The sequence below is a fragment of the Pimephales promelas genome, chromosome 7, assembly GCF_988280905.1.
Source record: "Pimephales promelas chromosome 7, fPimPro1.hap1.1, whole genome shotgun sequence".
Lineage (NCBI taxonomy): Eukaryota > Metazoa > Chordata > Actinopteri > Cypriniformes > Leuciscidae > Pimephales > Pimephales promelas.
The window spans coordinates 214,076-233,782 of NC_142775.1; the positions used below are offsets into that span (position 1 = coordinate 214,076).

The 19,707-nt window shown below is 42.0% G+C and overlaps 1 protein-coding gene across 4 annotated transcripts in view; it reads right to left on the bottom strand.

The window, feature by feature from the left end:
* The window catches only part of hycc2 (hyccin PI4KA lipid kinase complex subunit 2), a 32,080-nt gene extending 12,747 nt beyond the window's left edge, over positions 1 to 19,333 (bottom strand). The window contains exons 1-10 of one of the 4 annotated variants that reach the window (XM_089133586.1): positions 19,277 to 19,333; positions 10,334 to 10,390; positions 9,609 to 9,710; positions 9,363 to 9,530; positions 8,729 to 8,809; positions 7,681 to 7,796; positions 7,452 to 7,547; positions 5,347 to 5,463; positions 2,803 to 2,890; positions 2,559 to 2,715 (exon numbers count right to left, since the gene is read on the bottom strand). In XM_089133586.1, coding sequence (XP_088989712.1) covers positions 2,559 to 2,715; positions 2,803 to 2,890; positions 5,347 to 5,463; positions 7,452 to 7,547; positions 7,681 to 7,796; positions 8,729 to 8,809; positions 9,363 to 9,530; positions 9,609 to 9,710; positions 10,334 to 10,390; positions 19,277 to 19,318 — 1,024 coding nt within the window. In that variant the 5' untranslated portion in view covers positions 19,319 to 19,333. Of the gene's footprint in view, positions 1 to 2,558; positions 2,716 to 2,802; positions 2,891 to 5,346; positions 5,464 to 7,451; positions 7,548 to 7,680; positions 7,797 to 8,728; positions 8,810 to 9,362; positions 9,531 to 9,608; positions 9,711 to 10,333; positions 10,391 to 12,750; positions 13,025 to 15,705; positions 15,816 to 19,276 lie in introns of those variants that run through there. The other 3 variants (XM_089133587.1, XM_089133588.1, XM_089133589.1) reach the window with 3 other exon arrangements.
* Positions 19,334 to 19,707: the final 374 nt, after the last annotated feature.

Sequence of the window (19,707 nt, forward strand, 5' to 3'; positions counted from 1 at the left end):
TAAAAGTGCTCTTGAAAGTGGACCTGGTTGTAGGAGCGGTTGGCCCGGAGGAGCCAAAGGTCAGGTCACGGCTGAGGGTTTGGGGTGATCTGGGGTGATCTGTAGTCACACAGGGCGTGACCTCGGGACTCGGCCATGAAGGTGAAGTGATGCGTTTGTGTAAGAAAAACATCCATATTTAAAACTTTGACTAAAATAACTAGCTTACGGCAGACGGCCGTACACAGCGATTTACGGTGGAAGACTAACCGTGGGAGGAGCCGGAGTTTGGTGCCCAGCCCTGTTTGTCTGAACCGCCAGAGGCCTCAAAGCTTACGCTGCTCCTACATCCTACGCCGCACATCACCCAGTGTTACGCTGTACGACGCAAGTCGACTTTTGTAGGCCGTCTGCTGGAAGCTAGTTATTTTAGTCGATAAAGTTTTAAATATGGATATTTTTCTCACGCATCGCTTCACTTCATTAACCCCTGCCATGTGGAGCACTTTTATCATGGATGGATGCACTTTATGGACTTATGGAAAGTATACATCCATTCACTGCCATTATAAAGCTTGGAAGACCCAGGACATTTTTTAATACAACTTTGATTGTATTCATCTGAAAGAAGAATGTCATATACACCTAAGATGACTAAAATGACTAGAATGAGTAAAGGCTCTGCTAACACGCTTATCTAGAACCGAAAGTAATGCCACAACATGCAAGTTCCTGTGTTTATTCTAATGCCTGATCTGTGACCAGTGATTTCTGATATACGATTCATGTACAATCAGAAGTTCTTTGTCTCAAAAGCATTTATTGCCGTTTATGTGTCAGTAAATGAAGCCAATGACTAAACGGTCAACTTAACATTGTTTCTCTTAGCAGCATGAAAATAATCTGTTATTTAAATTATTATTAAATAAATATATACAGAAAGCAATGAAAGAACGCTCCTGTAACAATCACCAGTAAGAGTGCAGGGCAGACCAACCCAGACTATCACCACAGCTTCACAGACTCCATTACCCATAATCCATTGCTGGACTTATAAGCCATGATTACATACAGCTGTTAATCATTAGCTTCATTAGCTCTGCCTATAGACAAATCCGGAGACCGTTCTGTGTAGGCTGCCATCTTGTGGCGACGCCATTACTGAGCTGTTACACCGCCATAGACATATGCTTCGGTGTGTGAACAAACCTCCGTGATAACGCGAACGCACCCTCGACGACAGCTACAGACAGGCAGAATGACTTGTTGGGTTGATGATGTCAGACAGTGGCCTCCAGTCACAGATGAAGGTACCAACGATCTTACAGATTATTTATGAAAATAGCTTGGCAAGCTAGCTAGGCTAACGTTTGCTAACGAGGAAACTATAAAAACATCTGTCCATTTGGCAACAATAAATAAATAAATTCATGTTTTTCATTTGTGTCCATTATATATCTCATTTTACATTGCAACGGGCAAGGGTAAGGTAACGTTACAGCTAGAAATTATACATAATATCGACCAATTAGTGTTTTTAAACCATGGAAAGAGGTCAATATAACAGCAGGAAAAAACAATTATGTCAAATAACGTTACATTTAGCTCAGGAAAGCCATTTAATGACCATAGCATGTTAATTGAATAGAAAAAATAGCAAGAGAGGAGATTTTGCTGATCACTATATCACATATTTATTATATTTTTTTACTTATGTCATTAAATAATTGTTATTATACGCGAATGTCCGCGTCTTGTACTCGCCCAGGAAATCTGTGTAAACCGTACGGCTCCAGACAGGGGCAGTCGACCCGGGGTATTCACAGTGTTTTCTCTTCAAAATTGAAATTTTACTGCCACCATTGAAACAATTTACAACAAAAAACTGTTTACCCACTCGACATTATACAAGGGGTAACGTTGTAACGTTAGTGACAGTCGTAAATCGCGGGCTGTTTATTCCAGTGGACGCAAGTCGCAACTAAAACAATAGGAGGCAATGGCGCAACGCTACCCAGCAACAGCTCAGTAATGGCGCCCGCTTACTTCCGGTAGTTTCGCCGGATTGGTCTATAAAAGCCTGGTTCACCCTCTCACTCGATGCAAAGTTCTGTTAGTTGATTTCACCGCATCTCTGAGCATTTTCCTAGTTTGATGTCTCTTGGTTTCGGATTTCTTGCAGGTTCTGTGGATTTCTCTTTTGCCCGTTTTCCCTGCCTTGTGGTGTTTGTTTGCAAGATCTGCCTGCTTGTGTTTGACCTCGTCTGTACTTTGGGTTACGAGTTTAGATTGTCCCTATTATTACAGGATCTCCAACCCTTTGTGACTCGGCTCCCTTTATAATCACTGGAGCTGTCAATCCCACAGCACCAGTTTATCAGTGACTCGTGTTATAATCAATGGTCCCTTTAATAGGCCCATTTTAAGTGGATCTAGTGAAAAATGATAAAATATGTTTAATTTGATGCTTCTGAAACAAGGAAAAGTAGTGTAGCTGTGATCCAGGAGGATTCGGACAGTGTTTGTGAGATCCGGTCAGGCGTGTGTGTGTGTGAGTGTGAGTGTGTGTGTGAGCGTACCCTCTCTCTTCCAGCGCAGTCTGCGGATGGATGCCGCTGTGATGGTGCAGTGGGAGAGCCGGCGGATGGTGGGAGTCTCCTCCACCTGCAGGATCTTCTTCCCGTGGGATCCGTCTGGTTTGCTGTCGGGCAGAGAGGTCTTCATGGCAGTGCCCAGCTAAACGTCACAGGACAGACAGAGCTTCAGTCGCAGCAGAGACAACAATCCTCAGACAGGAACAACACAGGTGTGTTAGAGGCGTACCAGCAGCGGCTCCGAATACAGCTCCAGCTGAGCTCTGTACAGGATATCATCCAGCGCCTCTCTCCCAGCATCCCACTCCCCGTTATATCTGACACACACACACACACACACACAACAGGGAAACACCAGAGCAAGACTCATCACACCTTCTTTCCACCCAAGACAGAGGAATAAATATGGGCAGATCCGGAGCGGGACATGAAAAAATGTGATTCATTCATGTGATTGCCTTTCCTATCCAGGATCAGGTAATCCGTCTTACTTTTATGCCGGTTTTTCAAAGCAACATTGGACTGGATCACCCTGATCCAGATACACAGTTTTCAAGATTACCAAATCCAGATTACCAGTGCTCTAAATGGGACAACATATCACAATGTAGGCTACCAGCTATGTAAAGAACAGGTAGAAGAGCCAACATGGGGTCACTGTAAGTGTTTCTTATTTTGAGACAAAACACAAATGGGGACAAGATCATTTTTATTTTATTTTTTTATTTTACATTTTCATTGTAGTCCAATATTTTTTGTACTATGGAGGAAAACGTCTAGGTTAGGACTGTAACCTCTGTTCCCCGAGAACAGGGAACGAGACACTGCGTCGATGATGCTTTAGGGAACGCCTCCACGTGAACCGGTGTCTGAAACGCTTATCAAATCACGGCAATCCTATTGGCCGGCACAGCTAATGACTTCACTACCAGTGCGACCCGGAAGTATATTAGGGGAGGATAGAGAACATGTCAACAACTTATCGTCTGAAAGACTGTGCAGACATCCAAGAGCCATGGCGAAAGACGCAGAGTCTCGTTCCTGTTTTTCTGGAAAAAACATTCCCCGCTTTGGGTCGCATTCAGGCTGTCAGTGACAGTATTCCCTACGGCCACTCAAAGAGGAGGAGTCCGTCCAGTCACTGTCTGAGAGGGACATCAAGTCAACCCCATATGCCACCAGGGAGGCTGACCTGGTCTAATTTTACTGACCTAGTCTGGCCAACAACCTGTCTGTTTCCTAAACAGAGTCTCTAACATATCTTGCCTCACTTGTGGAGGCAACCGATAGGGAGGACTGCAGAGATTGGCAGTGATCGCTCACAGACCGGATAATAGAGACGGGCATCCTGGAGAGTAGAACTAGAACCCTTGCAAACGAGGGGAGTAACTCTACTCGATCCTGGATCTACCCAGTGCTTCAAAGCCCTGTGGAGGCTGGGCACTGTAAAAGGGACCCTAATAAGGGGAGCGCCTCCAGCTCTAGGGTTTACATTGCCAACAGATGAAGAGCTCTTGACTCTCTAAAACAAGGGGAGTAGGTCTTGCACTCCCGGACTGACGAGGGGCTCTACTGTAAGGCCTACTGCTTGGAATGTCAAAGGCATCAGTGACTGAAGTTCATAGCGATCTCAAAACGACTTTCAAAGCGAGAGGAGATCTGCTGCTCTTGTATAAGGCGGCAATAACGGTGGCCCTACGAGGGACAACACTTGACTTTGTAGTTCTATCTGTAACTTGACGGAGCGGTGGCCTCAGTAGAATAACTCATGCCTAGGGTGGAAGCCATCTCTCACAGAAATGTCTGTTTGATGCTCGGATGAACGGAGGCCTAGCTAGAGAACTTTCCATGTAATAAAGCCCACTTGTTCACTACTACAGATTGGCACTACCCACTACAAAAGCCTGCCGACTCTAACATAATATAAAAACCCTACCTAAAACCCCCATGATCCTTTCTAACAGTGAACAGTGGTCTACTGTTCAACCTTACTAAAACTCTCATAAAGGGAGGAAACCTAAAGAGCTCAACCTGCTGCCCACAGAGGGATGGCCTAAACGACATTCGCAAATGGAGGCCTATCACCATAAAAGCTCGGAAGAGCGCACATACCACCACACCTGACGGGTGTCTAAACTGAAGGAATAACTCATCATAGGTTCAGCCTCAGGGCCGATGCAAGAAGCGGTCAGGGCGAGGAAGTGCAGTTTCAGACCACAGTGTTGTGCGGTCCCTGTATACCCGTGTTCCTGCATCCCCTCAACATCAGCAGAGTCCGTGCGCTGATGCCGATGAATGAGCGCTGAACACGGGTTCCTCCATGCCTTTTCGATCTCATTGTGTAAATCGGGCAGGAATGTAAAGCTCACGGCAGCTGGAGCTTCATGGGTGGAGAGAAAACCTTTCATCAAATCTGCCACAAGCAGTCTCTTCCCTCACGCACTCCTACGGCAGCTGAAGCTCAACTTCCATAACTCACAACTCCACATACGTGGGGCAGGGTGGCTCTGAGGGTTCGGGTTCGGGTGGCTGTGAGGGTTCGGGTGGCTCTGAGGGTTCGGGTTCGGGTGGCTGTGAGGGTTCGGGTTGTGTATCTTCTTCACCGTCGTCAATAGGATTCCAGTGATTGGATAAGCGTTTCAGACACAGGTTCATGTGGAGGCGTTCTCCAAAGCGGCATCGACGCATTGCTAGTTGCCTTTCGAAAGGGAACCGTTAGTGATCCAACAGCGCTAAACTGAGGCTGGAAGGAATGAGACGTGTTCACACTTACATGGCATGATAGACCGCAGTCAGCATCTGCACCATGAACTCTGGGTCCAACAACACACGTATGCAGGGAGCCGTCCATGCCTTCAGCTGCTGCCGAGGAAACCCACACACGCACAGCCTAGCACACACACACCCGTTATACAGCAGTTACACAACACACCCGTTACCCGTTAAACAACACACCAGTTACACAACACACCAGTTACACAACACACCAGTTACACAACACACCAGTTACACAACACACCAGTTACACACCACACCAGTTACACAACACACCAGTTACCCACCACACCAGTTAAACAACACACCAGTACCCCAGTTACACAACATGCAAGTTAAAAATCTCCCTATCAGGACTGTCGACGTTCTCGAATGTGATTCCTGAAGCATGTCAAATGGCATCATTAATGTATGTGGATGATGGATGCTGATTGTAATCAAGGTAATGGTGATTATTGATGCATCTTCAAAGGATTCCCAATTAGTAATGATCGTAGACTTTGAATATTAGGGGATACTGATATATTAGGTTCCTCTCATCATAAAAAGTATTTCACACTGTTGCCAGGAACTGCGGGATTAGTGACCTGGAAGTCGACTCATTCTCCATCAAGAAAACAACGGACCAATGAACTCATTTCATATCACACCCCTGAGAATATTCTTTCGAATGTTAGGATCGATCGCAGTGACGTACAGTAAACGCATCAGTCCGTTATATTGATGCGTAATATGTGGTCCTGTTCGGTATCGCAACTCGACTCGTCTGAAATCTAAACAAGCTCTGTGCTGTTGCACTCTACATACACTACCGGTCACAAGTTTTAGATCTATTTAGTTTAAGTCTCTTCTGCTCACCAAGGCTGCTTTATTTGATGAAAAAAAAAAGACAAACAGTAATATTGTGAAATATTATGACCATTTAAAATGACTGTTTTATATTTTAATATATAAATGTAATTTGAAAGCTGAATTTTCAACATTATTACTGTTGCTGATTACACATCAGTTTTACGTGTCACATGAGCTTTCAGAAATCATTCTAATATGCTGATTTTATGCTCAAAAATCAATGTTGAAAACAGTCGTGTACCATTTCCCCCCCCCAAACTTCAATGATGAATAGAAAGTTCAAAAGAACAGCAATTATTTAAAATATAATCTTTTCTAACATTATAAATGTCTTTACTGTAACTTTTGATCAATTTAACTCATCCTTGATGAATAAAAGTATTTTCAAATATCTTTTCCCGCCAAAAATAAAAAAATTAATTCTTACTGACCCCAAACTTTTGAATGGTAGTGATTAATGTTACAAAGCTTTCCATTTCAGATCAATTCTGTTCTTTTGAACTTTCTAGCCATCAAAGAATCCTGAAATAAAAATGTAAAAAACTGTTTTCAATATGGATAATAATCATAAATGTTTCTTAAGCATCATATTATAATAATTTCTGTAGGATCATGTGACACTGAAGACTGGAGTAATGATGCTGTAAATTCAGCTTCAATAATAAATTTCACTTTACTATACAGTATATTCACATAGAAAACCGCTGTTTTAAATTGTAATATTTCATAATATTACTGGGGGTTTTTTTTGTATTTTTTATCAAATAATTGCAGCCTTGGTGAGCAGAAGAGGCTTCTTTTAAAAACATAAAAAATCTTACCGATCTAAAACTTTTGACCGGTAGTGTATGTACTATACACTAATTCTGAAAAGATTTTTTGTAATGTTTTTATCATGGATGCTTTGGTGTGCATAAACTTATGAATTACATGGACTCGTATCATTTGTTTATTCTGTCGTTTTGGGATCTCAAAGTGTAATTTTTTTGAAAGAAATCAAAATTTACCTTCAAAACTGGCAGAAAATACAATTTTGTGAGAATCAACCTTCAATCTGATAGTTTACTTTGCTGGATATAGTGCTAAACAAGAATAATTTCACAAAAAGGGGGGCGTTAATGGTGATTAAAAATGTTAATCTATTGACAGCCCTTCTCCCTGTTCATCCCTCTAATCGGGTCAGCTCTGGGGTCGGACGGACTCAGGTCTGTTCAGGTCAGAACCGCAGTCGTGTTGGGTTACGGATCTCACCGCGAGCTCATTCTGCAGACGGCCTGGTGTGAGGAGGGCGGCATGAAGACCACCATTGAATTATAGCACAGCATCAGGAAACACAGCACCTCAAACCTGCAGACACACAACATTAAACACAAAATCACCGGTACACGCGAATTGGGAAAACTATTGACAAATTTGTTAGTTAATTTGAGACATCTTTCCTCTGGAAACATCTGTAAAGAAACACTTCTCCAACAATGACCTGTTCTGGGCAGTGAAAGTCTCTCTCTGCGGGTGCAGGCCGCTGTACATCACTCGGATCAGGTCATGTTGGCAGAGCGCTCCCTCAGTCAAACCCATGGAGCCCAGACTGGACGGCTAAACACACACACATTTACACTAAACAGAGTGTACATTTTAGGACATCCTCAGACCTCAGTCATATGACGAAACAGACTGAAAGCTTTCGATCTCAGGAAGAGCTACATCAGGTCTCAGGTCTCGATAAGTCGATCCCCGAACGCTGTTCATACAAGTTCAGAAGTTCGTTGAACTTCATAGAGTTCAGATCACTCAGCATGACCTTCGTGTTTTGACTTATCGAGACTATTTTCTAAGATGGCTCCTGTCTGTATACTCGAAGTGAACTGTCTTTATAAAGTATCTTCTTATTAAACGTTCTGTACACTTACAAAGTTCTCAATGCTTCGTTTTGCATGTATGGAGCCTCATTATGTTACTGTGTTAGTGTGGGGCTATTTTGAGTCTTGTTAGTGGTATAAACTAGCTATTTCTTTTTACTTAGTCAATGCCCCCATTACTAGTGTTATACGCTAAACAGTTTTTACAGATAAAACTCTTTACATTCGATTATCATGAAAACAAATCTCAGAGAACGGTTGACTAGGTACCGATGTTTTATTAGACCAAAGGTTCATTATTCGCCGGAGTTCTCCTTTAATTATTTGCGTCGTTCACATTCACCATATTTGTAGTTTTTTTTTACATTTTTATTTGTGTGTATTCTTCTGGACAAGAAAGCGGTAGTACTAAAACTGATTAAAAAAAATCTAACTTCAGGGTGATCTGGGGGGAACACAGGCGGGAACACATGGCTTCAAAGTGTTATATTAGATGTCTAAAAAATAAAAACATTAATTAGAAAAAAAGTTGAAAAGGTTGTGGAATGACGTTAATCTTTAATTCTGCAGAACTCGTGTTTTGGGTGTTATTGAGTTGCTCAAGGTAGGAAACTAATTCAGTTTAGAAGTTTAGCAGGAGTAAAACAAGGCTGTATGTGTGTTGTTTACCTCATGATATATGGATGGTTTGGACAGGGACGGGATCATGAAAGATAACAGCTTGCTGTTTCCGTCTTTATCCACAATTTCCTGTAAAACATACAATATAAACATGTGTGACACTGAGGGCATATTACAATATAAACATGTGTGACACTGAGGGTATATTACAATATAAACATGTGTGACACTGAGGGCATATTACAATATAAACATGTGTGACACTGAGGGCATATTACAGCACATGAAGTGCTTTTATTCAAACACACTGGAGGATCTAAGGATCTGATTTGAGTTCTTAAGCCACTTTTATTACTATATTGCTTTTCAGTTCTCCTCCTGCTATGGCATGAACATCACTTTCAATGCCTGATTAAATATAGATCATATATCATATAGTTTTTGGTAAACTCAGTAGATGTAGTCGGGTCATTCTGCCCTAAACCGTCAGTCGTCTGTGAGGAGTGCAGATCCTCAATCAGATCTGAGGGACAGCTTTACACTTTATGTCAAGTTTAGGCTCACAACCACATCGGTGTTCTTCACCAATCACTGCCCTCTGATTTAAGAGATCAGATCGGATCTCTCCTCAACCAGCAGCAGTGTGAGCCACACACACACACACACACACACACACACTCACCAGGTTGTAAATGCCCAGCAGAAGAGCCTCTATGCAGCTGCTGTTGTGTCTGCGTCTGCGCAGGTAGACCCAGAGCAGCTCGGGCAGGAACTGCAGAGTAAAGCGGCGCAGACGCTCCTCTGAACTGCGGTACAGCTCGAAGAGTTGGTGGCACACAGGCTCCAGCAGCTGTGAACACACAGAAGATGCTCAGGAGTCTGAGGAGGTGTGTGTGTGTGTGTGTGTGTGTGTGTGTGTGAGAGAGACCTCAGTGTCGGGGTCCTGAATGACTCTGTAGAGGGCAGACACCAGCGTATCCTTCTGGGGGAGGATCCCAGCATAGCCGGACAGCTGCGCTTCAGACAGGCCCTACACACACACACACACACACACACACACTCAACATCATTACAACACAAACCAGCACTGGGTTCAAAACACACCAACACAAATCTACAGAGGTGTTCAGATAATCTGTATCAGGCCCAGAGTCGGTGCGCTTACATAAAGAGTTAAAAACGCCCCATTGTTCAACAACAGCCATCAGATCAAGAGCGTCGACTTTCCTGCAGCCTTGACCATCATCTACTTCAGAAACTAGAAAAACCCCAATAGGTCTGACCGTCTGAAAATTTGCTTTTACCATCATGCTGCTAATTACACAATTTAGATTTAAGGGTCACAGTTTCTACGGGTCTTTATGTGTTTTGTTTGGGTGATTAAGCAAGGAGTAAAATCCCAACAGATTTGATTAATATTGATTAGTGATTAATGATTAATATGTTGATTAATATGTTGAGAACCCCAACATTACAGCATCCCCTGAATGAATAGTGCTATCCTCAACTGTGTGTGTGTTCAATCATTGAGATAATAAGGCACAGCGTCCTTCCTGAAGCAGCAGTCTGTTTATCTGGAAACACACACACACACACACACACACACACACACACACACCATCAAGCCTCAATACCACATGCTACTTGACTCACCTTGAACTCTGAGAGCCAGTCCTCCACTATCCCTCTCTCTGTAGCCATCAGCACTACCTGAGACACACACACACACACACACACACACACACACACACACACACACACACACACACACACACACACACTGCAGATTAGACACACCTTTACAATCAACTCGGCAGTGAATGGGTCAGGGTTACGGACAACACCCTACCAAACCTTCTCTTTAAACATTCATTAAAAACACACAATTGCAGATTATCTATCATTATGTAGTTACATTAGTTATATATAATATTAAAAAATCTTGATATTCTTGGTATTATCAACTGGCCGGAGTTTTGAGATCGCAATAGACGTGAAGGACTATAATGCGTTAAGAGCTCGCTCAAGTACTGGAGATAAACCATTCAGTGCTTTATAAGTAATCAGCAATATTTTAAAATGTATCCGATGTTTAATAGTCAGCCAATGACAGAAGCGGGCTAATATGGTCAATCTTCCTGGTTCTGGTAAGAACTGGAGCGGCTGCGTTTTGGACCAGCTGGAGTTTGTTTATTAAGCGTGCAGGACAACCACCCAGTAGAGCATTACAGTCATCTAGCCTTGATGTCATGAACGCATGAACTAACTGTTCTGCATTCGTCAATGAGAGCGTATGGCGTAATTTAGAGATATTTTTAAGATGGAAAAATGCGGTTCTACAGATACTAGACACATGACTTTCAAATGAGAGATTGGTATCAAAGAGCACAGCCAGGTTGCAGTAGAACAGAGACGGGATCTAAACCCTTCAGCATCATGCACTGTTGCCTACATGATCAACACCAGGCCTTCCTTGCTTTCAAGGACAGCAGCCGTACCCATCATGCACAGGGATATGAATTATTCAACTCTCTCTGCTCAGTCTCGTCTTCTCCCTAAACATCTGAATGGGCTCCCAGTGCAGAAGGGCAGATATAACACAGGTGATGATCCAGAGGCAAATACACACTACTGCAGAACACAACGCTCTCTCATCACGCACAGCGCAATACTGCTAATCTGCTCCCTATCCCCTTTATTATCCCCCACTCACCTCTCACTCTTTCTATGGGACTATGGAATTGTCAATCAGCAGTCAATAAAGCTGACTTCATCCCAGCCTTTGCATCTCTACTCTTAATATCCTGGGATCCGTCCAGAAGACTCCGCAACCCCGTCTGCTCTCACACCCCTCGCCAGGGGGCACTGGTCTTCTCAGTTCAACAATTAGAAATACTCAACCCTCCCTTCTCTGTGCAATAACAACTCATTTGAATATCATGCTATTACACTTACAACTCCCATTGAGAACCACATTGTAGTCATTTATCGCCCTCCAGGTCAACTGGGAAGCTTTGTAGAGGAGCTGGATGTGCTGCTCTCCTCCTTCCCTGAGGATGGCATCCCACTGGTACTCTTTGGCGACTTCAACATTCATCTAGAGAAGCCGTATACTACAGACTTCATCTCTCTCCTAGCCTCCTTCGATCTCAAACGGCTCATCACCACAGGTACTCAAGTCAGGCAACCAACTGGACCTGGTTTACACACGCAACTGCATCGCAGACAATATCTTAGTGAAACCTCTTAACGTCTCAGATCATTTCCTCATCACCTTCAATCTACAACTTACTACCCATACACCACCAACTCCACTACCAGTTACTTTCAGGACGAAACCTGCGTGCACTTTCTCCACCCATCTTTCCTCTGCTGTGTCATCTTCTCTTCCCTCACCCTCGCATTTCTCATCTCTGGATATGAATATTGCAACGGATACTTTATGCTTCTTTCTAACCTCTTCTTTAGATAACGTCTGCCCTCTCTCCTCCAGGCCAGCAGTGATGACGCTCGTGCCATCGCACGACTCTGTTGCTCTAGAAGAAAGTTTGTGTTCGTCGTCAACAAAGAAAGGACGAACAAATGTCTGCAAACTGGATCGAAGCAGAGACCAGGAGCTCCTCTCTATCCGCACTGAAGCTGAGATCGTTCGCCAGCGCTGTGGAACGGTATGTGCGTGTACATGTTTTCGACGCGTCCGTTATACGTCTCATCCTGACGTCATCCCGGGATTTTTACGGGTTGTGTGTGAACGCACTCACAGATCCCGGCAAATCACTGGCAGTGTGAACGAACCAAAATCAAACAATTCCGGGACAAATGCTGGGTCACATTATCCGTGTATTTTCTGGAATCTCTGTGTGAAAGGGGCTTTAGTGGACTAATGTAGGGAATATGCCTAGTAAATGAGGGTTTAGGGGGCGATTTCGGATTCAACCCATGTTCTCAAGCAGTGAAAAATAGAGGACACTGACAACGTGTTGACAGACAGGACAGAGCAGGTAATACTTAATATGAAACAACTTTCAAATTTGGTCAGTCAAAGAAAATCAAACAATAAATAGGCCTACCGTTTTGTGGCTCTTTAATGTGTCGTGACAGATTGCCTGATAAAGCCAAGTTCCACCGACGTTAATCTATAACTCTCCTGACTGCTTTGTCGGACAAAAATGGTGGATTTTCAGATGGTCAGATCACATGTCTGTCAATCAAAAGTTAGTTTGGTTTTCAAACTAGCGCATATTCAGGGCACAATAACACAACAGTTCTTTCCCACACTACCGCACCGTTATATGCTCGTGAAAACGTGCGCATTTTACGTTTGATTTTAAATTAGCGATATAAAAGCCCCCGCCGGTGACACCGGTATTACCGGTATTACCGGTGTTGTCACGTGTCGATTAACCGGTGAGAAAAATATCCTCACCGTCACAACCCTAGCGGAAATCATCAACGCACTCGCGGGACTCCACCAGCAACAACATCAAGCCCTGCTGGCCATGAAGGAGCAACAGGAGCGTCGGTTCGAGACACTCCTCCGGACCCAGCAGGAGGGCCGCGAGCAGTTTCGGAGCTGGTTGGACTGGGAGGTTCGGGCCCCACCATCACCAGTTCCAGCCTCGGCCCCGCCCATGACCCTCCACAAGATGGGTCCCCAAGACGACCCAGAGGCCTTCCTGGACCGCTTTGGGAGGTCGGTCAAGGCCTGGGGCTGGCCGCCAACGGACTGGCCAATGCGGCTGATCCCCCTGTTGATTGGATGATGAGATGTGGGCGTGGCACTCAGAAGTGTATGAATATGTTGATTGGATGATGAGATGTGGGCGTGGCACTCAGAAGTGTATGCAGATGTTGATTGGATGATGAGATGTGGGCGTGGCACTCAGAAGTGTATGAATATGTTGATTGGATGATGAGATGTGGGCGTGGCACTCAGAAGTGTATGAATATGTTGATTGGATGATGAGATGTGGGCGTGGCACTCAGAAGTGTATGCAGATGTTGATTGGATGATGAGATGTGGGCGTGACACTCAGAAGTGTATGCATATGTTGATTGGATGATGAGATGTGGGCGTGGCACTCAGAAGACATGCCGATGTTGATTGGATGATGAGATGTGGGCGTGGCACTCAGAAGTGTATGCCGATGTTGATTGGATGATGAGATGTGGGCGTGGCACTCAGAAGTGTATGCATATGTTGATTGGATGATGATATGTGGGCGTGGCACTCAGAAGACATGCAGATGTTGATTGGATGATGAGATGTGGGCGTGGCACTCAGAAGTGTATGCCGATGTTGATTGGATGATGAGATGTGGGCGTGGCACTCAGAAGTGTATGCCGATGTTGATTGGATGATGAGATGTGGGCGTGGCACTCAGAAGTGTATGCATATGTTGATTGGATGATGAGATGTGGGCGTGGCACTCAGAAGACATGCAGATGTTGATTGGATGATGAGATGTGGGCGTGACACTCAGAAGTGTATGCATATGTTGATTGGATGATGAGATGTGGGCGTGGCACTCAGAAGACATGCAGATGTTGATTGGATGATGAGATGTGGGCGTGGCACTCAGAAGTGTATGCCGATGTTGATTGGATGATGAGATGTGGGCGTGGCACTCAGAAGTGTATGCATATGTTGATTGGATGATGAGATGTGGGCGTGGCACTCAGAAGACATGCAGATGTTGATTGGATGATGAGATGTGGGCGTGGCACTCAGAAGTGTATGCCGATGTTGATTGGATGATGAGATGTGGGCGTGGCACTCAGAAGTGTATGCAGATGTTGATTGGATGATGAGATGTGAGATGAGAAGCGTCAGTGCCAGAGCAGATCTACAGGAGATAAACACCTCAAACTGGGATCTGGGATCACAGCATACTGGCCAAACACAGGGTCAAACCACCCAGTGCATCTATGTTTATATGACGATAAAGGGAGCGCTCTGTGTACTCTCTCAAACACACACACATATGATTTTTTTTCAATTATGAACCTGAATGACAAACTAAAATAGTAAAATAGACTAAAGACTGTTAATGCAGATTAAATTGAAGAGTTCAGATGCAAAAGCCTCTAAGTGCCATTTGAAATTTTCTTCTAAACTGATCATTTTTATCAAGCTTGTATATTTAAGTTCAGTGATTTCACTTAAATGGCAATGAAGATTACCTATTAGTTGTCATTTAAGTGAAAATTACTGAACTTAAATATACAAGCTTGATAAAAATTGTCATTTTAGAAGAAAATTTCAAATGGCATTTAGAGGCTTTTGCATCTGAACTGTTCAAATATAAATATAAATAATAATATAAAAAATAATAATATAAAATGCTGTTGCAGTTTTTTGTAAAAGGAATAACTTATAGTCGTTGTAAATACCTTACTGTTTCCGTCGTACAGAAGACTTCATTCCACCTTCTACAGTTCAGTTACATTAATAATTATTATTCGAGTACGATATTATTTGATCTGCTTTTCCGCCGCTGTGATTCCAGCATTAGATGAACAGATCAACATCACGACTCCCAGCATCACACAGACACAGAGAGAGAGAGAGAGAGAGAGAGAGAGAGAGAGAGAGAGAGAGAGAGAGAGAGAGAGAGAGAGAGAGAGAGAGAGAATGGAAACGCCGACTGGACTCTTACGTCAGGAGTCAGCAAGCGCGCGCCTATGACCGTCATCGGGCAGTTATTAACAGATGAAGCAGCGCCTTCTCGCATCATTAACAGAATGAAACACCCAACTTTCAACAGCATGTGACAGTGCGTGTCTAAGGCAGCAGATGATGAACTCACCTAGTTAGTGTTCCTCGGATGATCAGCTGAGTGTGTATAGTGTGTGTTAAAGGCAGCAGATGATGAACTCACCTAGTTAGTGTCCCTCGGATGATCAGCTGAGTGTGTATAGTGTGTGTCTAAGGCAGCAGATGATGAACTCACCTAGTTAGTGTCCCTCGGATGATCAGCTGAGTGTGTATAGTGTGTGTTAAAGGCAGCAGATGATGAACTCACCTAGTTAGTGTCCCTCGGATGATCAGCTGTAGCTCCTGCTGCTCGCGCATCTCTAACAGAGCCAGTACACGTCAATAACGACAAACCCCGCCCCCCCTTTACAACAGGAAGTAGAGGCGGAAAATAGATAATAAAAGCATGGACCATTTCACAAGATGTAAACAACACTGGCGCAGAAGCACTTCCTGTTTAATTTTTTTAACACTACATAAAAGCTGGGATGAAATACAACCAACAGAACATTTAAAACTGAATCAAAAAGTTAAACAAACACCTTTAAGATGTTTTCTTTACATGTGTTACATTAAAAATCTGTCCAACAGTACCATTATTACCAATAGTACCACCTTGGATATTGCCAGAAGTAAAAGTAGATCTAGTTTTTATTAGGAATGAAGAACAAAGACATGGGGTTCATTTTTGACTCGTATAATGTACAGGAGTATATTGATAATTATGATACACTCATGTCTTTTGAGAAGCTACAACAGAAATTTTGAACAGAAACAGAAAGTTAGACACTACATTCAGACCCAGCAAGGTGGTCGCCTATCTAAGCTTTCCCCTGGAGGACATATATCTGATAAAAAAGATCCTAAAGGTCTTATATCATTTATTTATGGTAAATTGCCCCAGTGGATGGCTGGCAATCTTTGCAATGTTAAATCTAAATGGGAAAAAGACCTGGAGTGCTCATTTAGTGATAATGAATGGGAAACCATATGTGAGAAAGCTCAGAATCTGTCGATCAATAGTCGCCATAAACTCATTCAATTTAATGTGATACACAGAGTTTATTATTCCCCAGTAAGACTACATGCCTTTAAAAGTGTTCAGTCCCCGGTGTAAAGTGCAGAGCGGGACACGGTTACACAACTGGGAAGGGGTCTTATAGATCATTGGCACAGTTGTCGGTACTAAGATACTCAGGGAGCCCAGACTTATCTTGATGGGGGACACTTCATTACTGGACGAACGAAGGGGGATTAATCTGAGGTTTAGTAGATTAGCTCTTAGCAGCAATAAAATGCATAACTTTGAGTCAGAAGGACTCAAACCACCCACTACTCCTATGTGGACTACAGAAGTATCATCATATGTAGGCCTACCTCTTAAAAAAATGCATTCTGTTTGAAGAAACGTCAAGATCTGTTTGTAAAACACTGGGGCACTTATATGGTATAACAACAGCTGAACAAAAAAATACATTTAATATGACTTTAAATGCCTTTTTCTTGTTTAATCTGTTAATGGTTTATTAGTTGCACTGTGGGAGGGAGGTTTGGGCTGTGACATGGAAGAATTTTTCAATTTGTATTTTGTATTTTTTTGAAGAAAAAACCTAATAAATACAATGTTCAAAAAAATTAAATAAATGAAACTATTGCACAAAAAACGAGGCAGATATGTTTTACTGTGCACGTATACAATACAAATGCCTTTCAACTTATGTGTGCAGAATTAAATAAATGTGCAGCAATTTGTACAGATAGAGAGTCTAGACCTTGTTGTGGCCATTAAATAAGCACATTTAATATTAAATATTATTTTTTTCCATCTATGTTGATTATGAAAAGTGAACAGCATGAGTAAGATGTCAGACATGATTTTGACCACTTCCTCTGATGGTCTTCGGGGTCCACTGGAGCCCAAAAGACTTTTGCTTGAAATAAAAAAAAAAATTCTCTTTTTCCAAATATAGTATGAAACTTCCTACGGCTCTCGACACTTCAAAAAAAAAATTAAAATGGAATGTTATCTGTTTTTATGTAGGCGTGACAAAAATAATCACCCTCGTGGTCTTCGGGGTAAATTGGACCCCAAACAATAACATTTAATTTTGTAACAGTAGCCTTCAATCAGGGACGTGGGAACTGTTTTGTGAGAGGGGGGAGGGACGCACCGTTTCAATATATTGGTATTAAATGCATTTTCTGAGAATTTATATTTCGAGTTTTTACTGCAAATGTCGAAATTTATCCAGTCAACTTGTTGATTAAAACGATTGATTAAAATGAAATACAATTTATAAAAAACGAAATTCTTTAAAAAAAACAAAAACATAATAAGTCAGAATTATGTCTGACCCATTCCAAATGTTTTCCGATATATGATCAATAAAACATCTCCTGTTAACTAGCAGAGCATTAATTTAGTTCATTTCAATAAAAGATCTAGCGCTAAAATGTTTTGTTTTTGAAATCAGGAGGAACGCTTGTTGCCGCTGCTGTCAGCTGTATGCACGGTGTTCTCCGTGGCGCGCAGTCTTCACTTCAATCTATCGCAGTTCCGCCGAGAGGCTGCACAGTTTGTGCCCAGCACTTCCGAATGGGTCTCTGTGCCCAACAAATTTCAAACCAACGCCCGTGCTTAGGTGAATTTAGGGCCTAAACCTAGTGTTAGGGTAACACTAAGACACATTGAAAATGTGCACACACACACACACACAGGAATACATTTTTAAGGCTATAAAAAAAGATAAAAGTGATGAGACCAACTATTGTTTTATTGTTCCAAACTATTGTTCCTGGTTGTTCGATTTTCTTCCCAATTTACTTTTTTTTTTTTTATATATACAAATATTTTGTTTTTACTGCTTTATTTGCTAATTTGTTATTGCTGTTCAGTTGCAATAAATGATCAAATCTTAAGACTGTAACACGTTGTTCAGGTTTGATTCTAATCATAATGTAACATTTTTGAAAAACTGTTGTTTTTTCAGTACAAAAACAAATGCTAAACTTTGTCAAAAAGTATTTTATTTTTGTTATAATATTTAGATATTAATACAACTTTAGAAACTATATCTTTCAGTAATTCAGATAGTATATAGGCCTAGTGGAGCTCTATAGCCATCTAGTGGTTAAAGTGACTTATTACAAATTTTAACGTGTATTTTCAAAGGAAATGGGCAAAAATCTTACATTAAACCTTGTAAAATTATCCATGGTATCCCCAGGAATGAAAGTTAGAAATCTGGGTCTTTGATCAAGTTTATTTAACATAAAATGCTGTTTTTTTTTGTTGTTGTAAAAATCCTATTTAAATATTTATTTATTTATAGAAATAAAATAAAAAAAATCATAAATCCTCCAAAAACTACAAAAATGTTGAGTAAAATATTAATAAACAGAGTAAAATTATATTTTTTAAAAAAAATTATATTATTGTTACATCCCAGAAGTAAAGTTGTGTAGCTACACAACTTTACTTCTGGGATGTAACAATAAGGTGTAAGGAGTAAACAGTGAAAAGGAAAAGAAAATAAACATGCCTATTCCCGTTCCCAGCCCTGTACGACAGACACATGAAATTATAGTCCAAAAATTAATTAACAAGATGGGTATAATTATTAAACAAAACATAACCACTTAAATTACCTAATTAGGGGGTAAAATGCCAAAATAACAAACACAAGTAGGCTACCCTCTGGCTAGTTGGGGAGTAAAACTTCTTAATCTGCCAAAAATAAACAAATAAACAACAGAAAGATACACTAACTCCCTAACTAGCCAAAAAAAAAAAAAAAAACAGGAGAAAAAGTGATACAAAAATGAAAATAGGCACCCACCTCCCTATAGCTCCGGGACCGTGTGGTTTTCAAACAAACCATGATTACAAAACAAAAAGAATAGTAGCAGGCTACAACCTTAGCTGGGTGAGCAACTACAACAGTCTCAACACTGCACAACAGCAGCTAAATCAACAGTGAGACACAATCTCAGTACACAACACTCCAGAAGGCAAATCTTCTCCTTCTTTCTCCCCACCAGTTTGAATGTTGTCTGAAACTTCTTTTGAGCAGGTAGCGTCTCCTGTGCAACAAGCGGCAGGTGTGATCAATCAGCTCTCTCTCCTCCCCACTCGGTAGAGCTGCAGAATTACAGAGAGAGAGAGAGAGAGAGAGAGAGAGAGAGAGAGAGAGAGAGAGAGAGAGAGAGAGAGAGAGAGAGAGAGAGAGAGAGAGAGAGGGAGGGAGAGAGAGAGAGAGAGAGAGAGAGA